Raw genomic sequence first — 15,804 nt, 5'->3', positions numbered from 1 at the left:
CATTAATCAAACTTAGCAGCTATTTATTGCCTAGCAGACTACCATGCAATAAAGATGAGCCTGAAATCAACTCCCACACTAGCCTTGACAGACAAAAATTAATATTTAATGTCGTATTACTAGATGACTTGAGATTGGGACTCCCTTCAGGCCTGGCCAAAAAGGAGCGCTCACAGTAGCCCTCAACGTGCTTCAACTCCAGCACTTATATATAGCTTGACTTGGGAATGGTATATGTGTCCTGTAGAAATTGTCTGAAGGATGATTATAACTACTAACTACTACTGTCACTTTAACCTTCACAAGTCAGATATGTCTTTCTATTTGGTTACATTATATCTATTTGATATAGGTTGATATGATATAGGTTATTGTTAACCACAGAGGAAAAAAAAAGTGATTTGTTATGATTTATGTGACTCTTTTATTTCTAACTACATTACCCTATTGTAATTCTAAACTTTAATCCTTTTTTTTTTTTTTTTACCAGTTACAATGCTGGCATTGAGGGGGCTCAGAAATATGTGATGAAAAGAAAATAGGTTCATTTCTGTTCCTTTTTTTGATCTTGTCGCTTCTCCTCCAACAAAAAAATACAAATAATATGTCTGGTTGGTTTTCTTAAGAATATATAAAATCACCATCATCACCATCATCACCATCACCATCATCATCATCATCATCATCATCATCATCATCATCATCATCATCATCGTCCTTGTCATCATACTATCATCAGAAGCAGCGGCAGCAGCAGCTATTGGGTCCAAGTGTGCTGGACACTGCTGTTATCCTGAAGCGTAGAAAGATCCACCAACCTGCTCCAGACTACAGAAGGATCTAGTAGTAGAGCTGCATTGGTTTCAGGATTCAAGTTTGAGCCTGGAAGCTGAACTTTTGCACTTTGCGTTGGCAGAGTGTTTCACTACATAGTGTGAAATAACATCGCATTGAAGAACAAGTCACAGAGCAACCTTTACAGTGCCAAAATGTACCCATGTCTGGGTTCAGGTGTCAATTGTGAAGTCTTTATCTGGAGCAGATGATAAATGGAATGGTGTCCTGAGTGAATATCAAGATATGCTTAATTGCAGTGATATTTCTGGAACATTATATACTAAAAATAACATTATATACTAAAAATTATTACTGAATGCAAACTCTGGCCATCTGGCCTTCTCCTTCTTATTTAATATTAACTCTTTGATACACTGCAGATGAGTGTTGGATCAGTTAAAAATCAGTTTAACTGTGAGTCTTCAAAGGAAGCTTTAGAGCCTCCTTTGGGTTCTGATGGAGGAACCAGGTAACAAAGGAGGAAATATAGAGTATCAGTTTCACATTAAACATATAAAACAATGAAAGACAACAGTTAGCTTTTGGAAATGTTCCAGAATATTTCTTACTTGGCCTACACCCTATATTTCTACAAGGTCCAGGAAAGGATTATGGCAAAGTCATTGTTTTAAGGTGTTTTTCAACTGTTCCAAGCATGAGCACCAAAAACAGGGCATCAGTCCATCCTCTCTGCATCTGAAACCAAGAGCCCTGGCTGGAGTAATTAAACATTCCATATCTGCCTGTGTTTGTGTTAATGGTCACTCTCTTTCTGTGTGAAGACACCTGCCTCATCTCAATTACACTACCAGCATCTCTCTGTCCTATCATTTGTCATGTGGACATGAACCCACTTGTTCTTCACCCCCACATTGTAACACATAAACTGTATACCCCTGACACAATAGCGCATGCAGTAATTAGGTTGCCCTGGCTGAACTGATTCCACTCTTTGATAACTCTGAAGATTTGTGGCACTAACGCTCTTATATTACTGAGAGTCAGGAGGCAATCTTGGCGATTCCCACCAGGCTGCTGTTGGGATAGGAATGCCTCAATGACATAAAGTGATTTCCTCCTCTTCTTGTTTCAGGTTCAATGGATCCAAATGACTTCCTGAGGGAGGCACAGATAATGAAGAGCCTAAGACATCCAAAGCTTATCCAACTTTATGCTGTTTGCACTTTAGAAGATCCAATTTATATTATTACAGAGTTGATGAGACATGGAAGTCTGCAAGAATATCTCCAAAGTAAGCTGAGGAGTTAATAAAAGGAAAGAAGGAGGAATTCAGTTGAGCCAGTCCCATAAATGTCAATTTAGCAAGCCTTCTATAACCCAAAGAATGTTTACAATGTGTGTATCTGTGAGAATGAATGTCATAACATTGACCAGCTCAACTATTATTTAATGGAATATGTTCTGTGTTCTCAAAAGGGGAAAAATATTTATGTAGTGCAAGATCAAATTGTTCACAGTGGACATATCGGAGTACCTAAATGTAGTGTGGGAAATTGGTGAATGAATATTCTGTGTGTTTCCTTCACCAACTAATTGAACATTCTTAGTCATAAACCAATATTTTCTATGGAGTACTTTGTGGACATGGAATATTTGGGAGAAAGAAAAAAAAGGTATCCTAGCTCTTTGTTTTTAAATTGTGTGAGTGTGTGAGTATATGTGTGTTTGTGTGTTATTTGAAACTACTTCCACGGTTAGGCAATGTTAGAATCTCCAGGCTAAAAAGTAGAAATATAGTATTGCTGTATTTCTGCATTTGATTCTGGCAGTCACAGTAAGGGCACTCACAAATGAATAATTCACAAAAATAATAAAATAGTAGGAATTGAAACAAGATGTTCAAAATTGAGATAGAGCACTGAGAGAATGATTCATGCTTGAAAAATAGAAACTTTCTCTGATTTTTGCAATGTCAGAGCAAGACTGATAGAATCATGAGCAGGTGAGAACAGTGAAAGGAAGGCTTCCGGAAGGTAAAGGAGTTGTCTGCTTTCAAGGACGACTGATAATTCTAAATTGCAAATCAAAAAAGAATAAAGACCATGATGTGGCCTACTTAGTGCCATGAAAAACAAATATGCTTAGCTCCCTTGCATGAGGTCATCAAACTACACAGACTCAGAATAGTGACCTACCACGGAAGAGTTAACTTCAGCTACTGACTGACTAACTTCCTGCCTTATTCCCAGGGTAAAGCAGAAGAGTGATTCCCTGTCATATCTAATGAAGTGCTTTGCAAATGTCACCTCTAATAGCCACGTTAGGTAGAATTGTGAGTTCCCAATATTTAAGCCTATTGTGAGCATTTAATTAATTTATTTTCTCTAACTTGTCTTTGGTTCTTTTCAGTCTGTGATTTCCAGCCTCATATTTCTCAACAACTGAGAATTCTTCTAAGATGCTCTCCTAACAATTTATTTTTCTTATAATTTCATCTAGTCTCAGTGTTTAAATGCTCATGTTTATCTACACTGTCTTCGACTTTCCTTTTTTTAATATAATTTTTTATTTATTACAATTTATTCACTTTGTATGCCTGCTGTAGCCCCACCCTCATACCCTCCCAATCCTGCCTTCCCTCCCTCCCTCATCTCCTCCCATGCACTTTCCCCAGTCCACTAATAGTGGAGTATCTCCTCCCCTTCCATCTGACCGTAGCCTATCAGTTCTCATCAGGTCTGTCTTTCATAGTCTTCTTCTGTGTCCTGGTAAGGCTGCCCCCCCTCAGGGGAAGGTGATCAAAGAGTCAGACACTAAGTTGATGTCAGAGAAAGCCCTTGTTCCCCTTATTAGGGAGCCCATTTGGAGACTGAGCTACCATGGACTACATCTATGCAGGGGTTCTAGGTTATCTCCATGAATGGTCCTTTGTTACAGTATCAGTCTCAGAAAGGACCCCTGTACCCAGAGATTTTAGTTCTGTTGTTCTCCTTGTGGAGCTCCAGACCCTTCCAGGTCTTTCTATCTTCCCCTTCTTTTATAAGATTCCCTACACTCTGCCCAAAGTTTGGCAATGAGTCTCAGCATCTGCTTTAATACCCTGCTGGGTAGAGTCTTTCAGAGGGCTCCTGTCTTATTCCTTGTTTTCACCTTCTTCCGATGTCCATCCCATTTGCCTTTGTGAATGAAGACTGAGCATCTTACCCAGGGTCCTCCTTCTTGCTTAGCTTCTTTAGGTGTACAGATTTTAGTATGATTATCCTATATTATATATCTAATATCCACAAGCGAGTATATACCGTGTGTGTCTTTCTGTTTCTGGAATATTTCACTCAGGATTATCTTTTCTAGTTCCCACCATTTGCCTGAAAATTTCAAGATTTCCTTGTTTTTAATTACTGAATAGTATTCCATTGCATAAATGTATCACAATTTCTGTATCCATTCCTCAATTGAGGGACATCTGGGTTGTTTCCAGATTCTAGCTATTATGAATAAAGCTGCTACGAACATGGTTGAGCAAATGTCCTTGTTATATACTTGAGCATCTTTTTGGAACATAGTAACAATTGTTATTTCCGAATCATCTTCCTGTATGTCACTTAGGTTGTTTTCCTAAGGAACATTACTGTGTAGTCCTAATTTTTGGAGGAGACATATTGCATTGGTTTTTCACTTTGTATTTTAAAAGGACCTAGTCATGCAGAGTAAGGTTGTTGGTCTGTATATTTGACCCACTTTTGTGTAGTGGCTGTTTATTTCTCTGTTTGCAGTGACCCATACTTGTCTGGTTATGGGCCAGCTGAAAGGTGTTTGAGATTCAGTCCTCAGGCCACTCACGTGTTGATACGTAGATGAGGTATCAGAAGTGGTACAAGCTTAGCTAGGGCTAGGTGTAACTTCTGAGCACAGCAACAGACCTTCCCAGAGAGTTAGCAGGTGACTGCCGCAGATCCTCAGAAGTCCATGGACGGCTTGCACCATTATGCAGCTGGTCCTTAGGTGGCATAGGCTGGGGTCCAGTAGGAGTGGGTGGTGCCACTTGAGAGAGGTAGACAAGTCTTACGGTGGCTCTCAGGTGGTCCAGGCTGGGGCCATGGCAGGGATAAGTTCTGCTAACTGCAGGAAGCTCACTAGGATGATTGTGACCCTTAAGTGGTCAGGGCTGAAGTCTGGATTTCAGTGTGTGTGTGGAATTTTCTCCTGAGGAAGGTGCACAGGACCCTGCATGTTCCTCGAAAGGATGGGACTAGGCTCTGCTTACTTCTCAGTTCCTGAAAGTCTGCAGAGATATTTCCATCTTAGTGAGTCTTTGGCTGGTCGACTGTCAGATACTGATACTTAATCTTTCTCTTGGTTCTTCCTGTTCTTTTTTCCTGTTTTTCTTTTTTCCTGTTCTGTTTTCCACCACTTAGTCGGTAATCATTTTAGAGCATTCGGTTCTTTTATCTAGCTTATGTGAAACACTAAATGTAAGTCCACAAGGATGGAAGCTGTCTCTGTTTTAGTGTTCTGGCAGAGTCTGGTGCACAGTGGTGTGTACTAAGACATGGTGACTGAAGAGTTAAGCTGAGGTCACCCACAAACTAATAAGGTTAGCATTTGGAGTCAGCTAGTTTTAAGACTGAGGCCCCAGCTGGAAAAGCCTTAGTCAGTACATTGAACATTTCAAGTTGGAGAATTTCTGTGGATTGTTTGTGTGGTTTACTCAAGGCTGCGAACCTTGTCTTTCTCTGGATTAGAGCATTAGGGGCATGTTACTGAGGCCCTTTATCTTCAAAGATACTTTACAGATAGGAGGAGTGATGAATGTGTAGTTATTACATCTAATCTTTACCAACCATGAGGTGAAAACTCAATAAGCTAGCCTTGAAAGGATTCTGCTACTCATATGTAGCCCATTTTATTATGTGTTGCTGAGTCAAAATCTTCTGGTGTTGGGCTTGTTCCATACCCTCTGTAGCAGAATTGCAGTGTAATGCATATTTGAAAGAACATCCACATTTTTTTCTATATAAAAATCTTTGTTGTTTCTAATCCTTGCTGATTTGTTTTGCTAATAAATCCAAAATGGGAGTAGCCCATTAAAATACTTTAGCATTGATAGTATTTGATGATATAAATCTTACTGAAATTTATTATTTTTTACATATTGACCACTTTTATTAAAAGTCCTCTGAAAGAATCCTTAAAGTACCAAGTTTCATATCAATCAGATATCTTAATAAATATAACGATGAAAGACATCAAGATTTAAATAATCTCAGAAGAGAGTAAAGGCACACATATCTTCATATGAGAAAAATATCATCAACTTGTAAAAGGGAAAAAAAATCACCTATATAGAAGAATATATTTCAGAGCTCCACTTTTTATAAAAGATCTCTAAACACATGGGCATTCTCACTCTTCACATGAATGTTTAGTCAAAGGAAGGCGAAGATGTAGACTATACATTCACACTGTGATAAAATGACGTTTCTGTTGCAAGGCAGTGTTACTGAAAGGCAATGCAGTGGAAGATGGGGGAAGCAGATATCTGGCTTCTCGTGTAAGCAGCCAAATTGCTCTATGGGGAAAAAACTCAGGGGAAAAGAAAATTTTCGTTTTCAATCAACCCAAGTAATGTAAGCCTTAAATAAACACGAGCAGTTTATACAGGGCTGTAAACAATGAAACTATGATGTTTATTAGCTTTAGATTGCTTTCTACTGGAATTATTTGCTGAGTATATTCTAAGTTGTGCAGGTTTCACTATAGAGTGACACTAGACAGTGTGATGTGACAAGCAGGGAAGTATTGGTGGGAGTTGGGATGAACTTTCTAAAGTCTGCAAGCATTTAGGAGTCAGGTGAAAAACAGCTTTTAGCACATTCATAATATTTGTAAAAGAATCTTCCCATATGATATATCCACAAACTGAAAAAGTTTACGCACATTTTGGGGGCAAAATAAATACTTAAAGACTGACTTATCAACCCTTTGATACAGACCACTTAAGAAAACCACTGAATTACCTAGGTAATTCAGGTAATACAGTGAAATATGTGTACTTACATACATATTTCACTTATAACATCTTACTGAAACTTAAAAAAGTGAATATCTGTATTTGGTTTAGTTTGTTGAGCTTTCTTTTCTTTTTTTTTTTCCTCAATAAATACTTACAGAACATCTACTGCAAATCAAACACTGAGATTCCCTTTAAGGAGCAGTAATTACTTTCTGCCTTCCTATGTTAAGTCCTGACACATGGTTAATGATTTGCATGAAGTTTGCTGAAGTGGACTGAGGCAGGCAGGTATATTATTTCCATCAGTGTCCCCTTCAGGCAAATATAACTGCATAACTGTTGTTCTTCAGAGGCATGGAAATGACTCCATAACCCCCTCCTGTTGTGTGTTTAAGAGTCACATGTACACACACTCATAGTATAAAAATCTAGATGGTATTTAACTCTCTCTTATTTACTTTTTTCTTAATTCTATTTATTTTACTTTTTATTGGAAAAGGCACCAAAAACACAGAAAATACATAAATCAGATACAGTAACAGCATATAATTATAATGAGTAAGTAAGAAGCCGGGCAGTTATCTCCCAAATCAAGAATCTGAACATAGCAGGCATTCCAGAAATGTCTGAATCCTCCAGCATTCATAACTCCTTGGTGTCTTGCACTTTCCAGTAACTATTTACTCTTAACCTTGCCAGTCCTTTACAGTGATTATTTTCTCTTAATCTTACCATTCCCTTTTAGCATCTTTATTTTCTCCCTGGTTCTGAGGGTTGAAGTCTGTCTTCTGCTAGAGAGGAGCTTTGCCACTGAACTGAACTGCAGGCCTACTCTTTGCTACTTTTAGAGGAGCATTTTGGAATCTGCTGTTTCATCTGGCCAGCTCCACACACTCCTCACTCATGCAGTCCTTTTCCCTTATGTACCATCAGGTAGAATTGTCCTTCCTTCTTCCATGGTCACCAATGACCACTCATTACTTCTGCTAACAAATAACCTTTCACCTGGCATCTTACTGAGTCTGCTTATTAAATTTGACCACAATGGTAGTCCACTCCTAAAACCTTTGATTTATTGTAGCATCTTTGACCTTCCTGCTTCTAGCTGATTCTACACAGGTTTCTCGCGCTTCTACTTTTTTTTCCTGCCAACTCTAAGTGTCGGTATTCTCATGAATGTGCTTCTTCATATGTATCTAACACTTGTTCCCACTCATTCACACAACTATTAAATTTGTACATTTAGCTGCAATTCTGTGCTCCAGACCCTCAGGCTTCCCTTCTTTTGGCCAGTTCCCCATGGGCCATTCATATACACCACTAGATGATTAAAATTGTTTCACATTTGCATAGCTGCAATGATAATATTAGCATCTAGGATCTATTGGGGCTCTTCTTCAGTACCTGGCATCATGTTAAGTACTTTACATGTATTTATTCATTTGAAATTTGACTTTAATAATGGATTCTTTGAGGCAATTACTGTTATCACTAGGTAGATGAAGGTACTGAAGCACAGAGCTATTCATGTCGCTCAAAGTTACAAAGATATGAAGAATAACCCTAATATCAAATCTGATACTCTGGTATTATTTAATTCTTCCTTACTCCTGCCTTATGGCTTTCCCTGAAAGCAGGGCTTATGTTTAAGTCTAATGACCAAAAGTCCAGTTGATTGTATGAACTAGTATTTTATTTAGGAAGGCAAGGAGAACAGGAGTTTGCACTTCTGTGGAGTAATCCCAGTGCTCTGGATGTCTAAAGATCCTTGTCAACAGTATGGCACTTTAAACCTGAGGAAGACATGAAATTTCAGAATTTCCAAGGATAGCACTGGCTCCTTTTACTAATTATCAGGCCCACTCCATTATGTGAATTTCTGTATCTAGCTATATAGAATGAGCAGTAGGTGGATTTCTGTCCATTTAAGATGGGTTCGTATCTGAAGAGATGTTCAGGGACTAGCAAGCCAAGAGGGAAATTAAAAATGTATAATGCATGTGGCTATAAAAGCAATACACACATTTTATCAGTGGCGTATCCTTAAAATTCACCAGTGATCTTATTTTTAAGAAAAAATTGGTAAAAGAATGGAAAATTTTTCTTTGATTTAGATCATTGCCACTTCATCAGTTCAGTGACTAAGGCAAACTGTGCAGTTTGCTTTCCTATTTAAAATTTCAGGTTCAGTGTTTATGTGCGGTGTGTGTAGAGGTCGGAGGTCAATTTTGAGTGCTTTCCTTAATGACTCTCCACTTTATGAGCTCTGGGGTCTTTCTTCCTGTCTCAGCCTCCCCAGCACTGGCATTGCAGACTTGTGCCACTGTGACCAGATGTTTTACAGCTGTGCTGAGGATCTAAAATTCAGGGTCTCACCCACTGAACCATCTCCCTATTCTGGAAATGCTTTGAAGAAAGGCAGAGGCCCCCAGATGACAGTTTTCATGAAGAGGCACACCAATGCTGTGTGGCTCTGGAAACACACCTGTGTTGGCCTGTGTTGGCCTGGTGGGGTACTTTTGTTGTGTTCTTGGTAGATAGATTAATGTCATACAAATGGGACTGATTTATTAGAATTCTTAGAATTCACTCTGCTAACTCAATGTTTTCCAAGATGATCTCTTATTTTCTCTTTTTGTTTAGATGATGGTGGGTCAAAAATCCATCTGACTCAACAGGTAGACATGGCGGCACAGGTGGCTTCTGGAATGGCCTATCTGGAATCCCAAAACTATATCCACAGAGATCTGGCTGCGAGAAACGTCCTTGTTGGCGAACATAATATCTACAAAGTAGCAGACTTTGGACTTGCAAGAGTTTTTAAGGTAAATTTAATTTTGTTTAATTAGTTCTTATACTACGTTAAATACCAAATAAGTAAGGTGGCCAACAGATTATTGTTGAAAACTCTTTCTCAGCCTGGTATGGTAACAAAAACTTATAATGCCAATACTCAAGACAGTGAGGCAAGAGGATTTTGGTTTTGAGGTCAGTTTGAACCTCAGTGAGATTGTTGTGCACAAACAATAATTGCAACAAGAAGAACAGAGACCTATATGAAAAAGAATAAAACAGCCATGTTATTTATCTGTGGTCCATTGATAAAGACAAGTAGTATAGGACCTTGCAGAGTGCTTTTCTCTTTCTATTTCTTCACTGAAGCTTGTTGGAAGGGGGGCGTCCAGGGAAAATAATGATCATGTAGATTAACATATATGTAATTAAGTTTGTGGTTGAATTCGTGGCCTGCTTTTCATATGCTGCCAGCGGCACCTGTTTGACTTTACATACATATTCCTCTTGCAGAAAGCTGCAGACTGTATCTAGCTTCACTCACTTGACAACAGACTGAGGCCATGCTACCGTGATTCTGCAACAATCATCAGCTTTGTGTGTGTTTGTATGTGTGGTGGGCAGTCAGTGTTTTATACATGTGTGTGAGCATGTGCTCTTGTCTGTGTTGGTGGTACATGAAGAGTACAGAGGTTGACATTGAGATATCTTCTTCAGTCATTTCTACACCTTGTTAAAATGGTTTTAGTAATCTTTGAGGATTTTATACAATGCATATTGATCATATTCATCCCCTTTCTCTAACTTCTTCCGGATCTATCTCCCACTTTCTACTCACTGAACTTCATGTTCATCCTCTGCCTGTCTTTCTTTCTGTCTATCTGTCTCTAAGCCTATTGAGACCAACTGGACTTTACCTTATTTTTTGGCATAGGGTTTTTCTCATTGAGCCTGTAGTTATTATTTTGGCTCAATTGGCTGGCCAGCTTGTCCCTAGGCTCCACCTGTGTCATCATCCTCAGCACCGGGGTTACAGTCATGTACAGCTCCACCCTGGCTTTATGTAGGTGCTGGCAATCTGAACTCACACCCTCATGCTTGTCCAGAAAGCACTTTGTCCACTCAACTATCTCTCCAAAATGAAGCCACTGGCTTTTCATTTCCTCATACTCAACCTGTTTTGTGACATCAGTCCAAAGACACTAATAAGAAGACACCATATGAGGTGTTTAAATCTGGATTTAAGTTTAGGTTTCCACATCGCTCACTAAAAATATGAATGTAGAATATGAAACACAACAGGTAGAGAGTCTCTTTTCATATCACCCCCCTTTTTAAAAAAAAGAAATCAATTAGAAATTCATTATGTTGATAAATTAATTTAAAATATTTAGATATAACTTTTTGGTATTAGCAAGTGCTTTAGATAATAATCAATGCCAACTTTTAAAAGAAGTTTTATTTATTTTTCTTTTATATATGGCTATATTTTTGCCTGCATGTGCATCACTGCATGGGCGAGTGCCTGCAGAAGCCAGAAGCTACCAGATGTTCGGGAGCTGGAGGCAGAGATGATTGTGTGCGGCCGTATGAGTGCTGGGTGCCAAACCTGCATTCTCTTCAAGTGCGGCAATTGCTCTTAACTGCTGACCGGTCTCTCTAGCCTCAGTATCAGTCACTACCAACAGCAAATAAGACCGGACATCCTTTGCACCTCCTCCTTCTCCTTCAGTTTGTAAATGACTTGTGTAAATCCAAATTACCCCAAATTCTCCTGCATGCAATAGAATGATGTCCCTCAGGTTCTCAAGACACAACATGTTAATGACTTCTCACTGATTCTTCTAATCTGATGTGTTTGGTTCAGAATATTTGATACTGTGATACAAACTTATCTAAGCTCATATTGAATATTTCCCTCTAACTTTTCATGCGAACCAGGCTACAAGTAAATGAAGGCAACACAAGTCACTAACTTGGCTTGATACCCTGATGCATTAACAGGTGGATAATGAAGACATCTATGAATCTAAACACGAAATAAAGCTGCCAGTGAAGTGGACTGCGCCTGAAGCCATCCGGACTAATAAATTCAGCATTAAGTCCGACGTGTGGTCTTTTGGAATCCTTCTCTATGAAATCATTACTTATGGCAAAATGCCTTACAGTGGTGAGTGATTAATTCAGAAGTGGGCTTTTGCGCTGCAGGTCACTTGCTTAGATGTGACTTTAACTGCTTTGCCTAGAATTAGAGGGCAGCATTATAAAGCTGACCATACCATGTGCCTGTAGGAGCTCGGCAGATAAAATTTGATGATGATAATTTGCATTAATGAGGTGGTTTATTGCCTTCTTCTCCTTTGCTCTTGAATTGTAATCTCATAGACATGACTTGCTGCAGGTTTTAGTTTAATGTCTGCAGCCTGGGATGTGGATGGTGGGTCTCATGGCTTCATCAAGGGAAAGAATTTGCTTTGTAACCCAGAGTTTAGTGTCTATAAATTGAAGACTCTGATTGTCTCTTTTTTTGGGGGGGATTTATTCTGTGTTTCTTAGGTATGACAGGTGCTCAAGTAATTCAGATGTTGAGTCAAAACTACAGACTACCGCAACCATCTAACTGTCCAGAGCAATTCTACAGCATCATGCTGGAATGCTGGAATGCAGAGCCCAAGCAACGACCAACATTTGAGATCCTTCATAGGAAACTTGAAGACTACTTTGAAACAGACTCTTCATATACAGATACAAATAGTTTCATAAAATGAACAGCAAAGAAAAAGAAGAAAAATAATAAAGATGTGAAAAAAAATTGGAATCATCAGTCCAGAAATAGTCTTATCAACCAACTGTGAAATCGGTTTATTTTGACATATTCAGGTGGTAGGATGAACTCAGCCATGCATTATACATAAAAAAGATTATGTGTGTTTTATTGACTAGAAAACACTGCAGGACAGTATAAGATGATATGTCTTTTTTTTTTCTTCCCTCACTGCCTGGTAAAATCAAACACATTAAATGAAGTTATTTTTTCTTTTAAGAATTACTCACATTTCTATTTATTGTTTAAAATGCCGATCAAAAGAATCAACAGATGATAGTTTTTACTCAGTAACTGTTGTAGCATTTTCCTGTTTACTGATTAGAGTGGTTATTCATTATTCCTCAAATTGCTGAATCCCATCAGGCTGTTATTATGAAGGAATTTGATTGCTTTGCCGCACAGCAGGACCTGTGCTTTGAGATTTTTTTCCCCTCTTTTAAAATATCCTGTAACTACAATGATGGCAAAGCCATGTTAAACGACTTGATTGTACTTGAAGTAATTGCACATATTTTTCCTATGCATAAGAAAATGAAGCAGCTGTTGAGAAAAAGAATTAAAATCTTTCTCATTTTGTAGAAGGAAATGATGGAGGATTTTCTATACCTCAGTATGTGTCATCAGAGAGTCATCTGCATTAGTTTTAATCTCTTAATGTCGGGGATCAGGTTGCAAAGCTGATGAATTGCTCTGTATGGGAATATAAGGGAACCACCACATTGCCCACCAGGTCTGAGAAATAGATGTTAAAGTGGTTTAGGGAAGCTGGAGGATTGTTGCAGCTTTCTAAGTAATAATAAAAAAGTTGCTTTGGCACACAGGCCAGTTTTAAATTAGCTGCAAAACAGGCCAAACCCTGCTTCAGCTCTTGAGGTTAGCAATAATGTTTGAACCTCATTATGAACTGTAGCTTTTGTCTGTTAAGACAGGAAGCTTTTCAGTATCTTAATTTTTCTGCCTCTTTGGATGGCTAGCAAGACTTCTCCAAAGTGATTTCCAAATCAGATATGCATAGTCTAAGGTCCTCTAACACATAGCATTGAATGAACATTCCAAAAGGAAACAGCTATATTAAGTTTATCTTTCATCCTTCTTTAAGAGAGAATACCTAGATGGTCACAAAAATCCTCTGGCAATAAAAAAAAAAAAAAAAAAAAAAAAAAAGTCAGTTCTTTCAACTAGGAAGTGAGAGGCAAAGCCCCAGGAACTAACCATGAGCGCTTTGGTGATGTCACTGTCCTAGTTGCGTTTTTGTTTGCTTTGGTAAAAATCCTGACAAAAAGCAACTTAGCAGAGACAGAATATATTTTAACTTTTTAAATTCCAGGTCAGTCCGTCACATCAGCAAGTTACAGTGACAAGAGTTTGAAGCCAGCTGATTACATCACATCTACAGTCTAAGAGGACAGAGAAATAAGCACATGCCTGCAAGGTTTGCTTGCCTACTTACTTGGGTCAATTTCTACACTCTTAAAAAGTTTGGGACCCCTTTGCCTAGGGAATAGTATGTCACAGAATAGGCTGGATCTTCCGAGATTATCTTAGTTAAGACAGTTTTCTACAGACATGACCATAGTCCATTCCAATGTAGACAATCCGTCATTGCCACCCTCTTTACAGGTGATTCTAGGTTGTGCCAAATTGACAGTTATAGCTAGCCATCAGGCCATTTTAAGACTCAAATCTTATCAAACTTTCCTATCTACCACAAGCATTGTTTGAGTTCTTGTGATGACAAATGTCCATTAGTGGTAAGCAAGGGTCCCTTTTCTCTTTATTCAACAAGAGGAAAATGGAAAACTTCATTCTTAGACATTATACCAAGCTTAATTAAAAAAAAAGTTTCCATTTTTTTGGGGGGTGGGGTGGGAGAAGTGGCTGGCAAACACAGTCCCATGCACTTTGGACAACAATTAGTGCAGTATGTTGATTGACTAGAAGAAAGTCTGCATTGAAGCTGGGGATATGAGCTTCCCCAAGAGCAGTTGATTGTTCAAATAATAATTAGAGATTGGTTGCTGGGTAGGTGTCCATTAGCAGCTCTATTTAAGATGAACTAACTGTTAGAATTAACAGTTGATTGATGCACATGTATGCATTCATTTGTCTTAAACATTTCTGAAGTCTTTAATCTGGATCATGTGTAAAAACTATAGGCACACTCAAGAAGTAAAAAAAAAAAAAACATTCGTAAGATAAGGTCAACATTAATATGTTAATCAGTTGACAGAGCATAGGATAACATCAGTTATTTATTTCAAATTATCTGGTCTAATGTAACCAAGGAGAAGATTTTCAACAATTAGTTGGTTTAAAAAAAACCAAATATAACTCCCATTTCTGAGTTCATTTCTTCAGGACAGATTCTGCTTGGGCATATGTAAAGATGAATGGAAATATTCCCATCTCATTGTGAACATTCAAATGTTATGTACTTTTATGTGGTAGCTGATAATAATAAATTTGTAGTAAGATTTGGTTTTGAAATATAAAACTGTTATCCTTTCCTGCTTTAATACCAACTGAAACTTATTTAACTCACTGTGTTTGATTCTAGGGGACATTTATGTTCAAAGCTCTGTCAAAGCAATCTATTATTCTTGTTTTTAACCTGATGGATCATGGGGGAAAATAATGGATTCAGTTATGAGAAGCAGTAATAGATTTTTTTTAAACTGACATAAATTTCTCTCCCTGTATAGAATAAAAGGATCAGGAAAAAGATAGACTGAATTTCCTACAAATGAGCCAGCTCTTGTTGAAGTTCCTTCTCATAAATTGTAGCCAAGCACTTTTCATGTAATGTTTTATTTATGTAATTCAGTTATTTGGAGGTGGTAGTGAGGGATGTGAGTACATCATTTTTTTTTTTTTTTTTAGTATTTCAAATCATTTTTGACAAAAACCTTAAGAAGTTTTGTTACAGGAAAATTCAAAATTCCATTAAGCCTCCTTTTAAGAACAAAAGGAAGGAAATAGGTTTAAATTACTCAAGGTCAAAGAGGCACAGAGTGGAGGCCTAGCAGTTATACAGAGCTGAATGTTTTGTCATTAAGCATAAACCCGAATCTACAGTGATGAGGAATGTACAGCCTTGAGTAGTAAGGCTGTACATTATATAAATGGGTAGCCTGAAAGGATGCCAGTGAAGAATCCTGTAGGGAGATACCACAACACTTGAAACGACCACACACATGTTTTTGTGTGATAGCCACGTGAATCCACGGTACCACGGGGAACACCAAATCTTTCGACTCTAGTTAGCTAAAGGAAAAAAAAATCTTAGAAATCTTACTGTAACCCAGTTACAATTTCTGAAATGAAACAGGGCCCAGGTGCTGTTCCGTGGAGCATCAAGCATACACTGTGCTGA

General features: G+C 38.2%; 1 protein-coding gene across 1 annotated transcript in view; it reads left to right on the top strand.

Moving 5' to 3' along the window:
- The window catches only part of Frk (fyn related Src family tyrosine kinase), a 119,011-nt gene extending 104,086 nt beyond the window's left edge, over nt 1-14,925 (top strand). Inside the window, exons 5-8 of the mRNA XM_055616021.1 lie at nt 1,931-2,089; nt 9,455-9,636; nt 11,609-11,774; nt 12,161-14,925. Coding sequence (XP_055471996.1) covers nt 1,931-2,089; nt 9,455-9,636; nt 11,609-11,774; nt 12,161-12,372 — 719 coding nt within the window. The 3' untranslated portion in view covers nt 12,373-14,925. The remainder of the gene's footprint in view (nt 1-1,930; nt 2,090-9,454; nt 9,637-11,608; nt 11,775-12,160) is intronic.
- Nucleotides 14,926-15,804: the final 879 nt, after the last annotated feature.

Source organism: Psammomys obesus, unplaced genomic scaffold (genome assembly GCF_907164565.1).
Source record: "Psammomys obesus unplaced genomic scaffold, mPsaObe1.curated_primary_1811, whole genome shotgun sequence".
In the NCBI taxonomy this organism is placed as follows: Eukaryota; Metazoa; Chordata; class Mammalia; order Rodentia; family Muridae; genus Psammomys; species Psammomys obesus.
The sequence above is the reverse complement of the archived record's forward strand: the minus strand, read 5'-3'. Positions and strand labels throughout refer to the sequence as shown.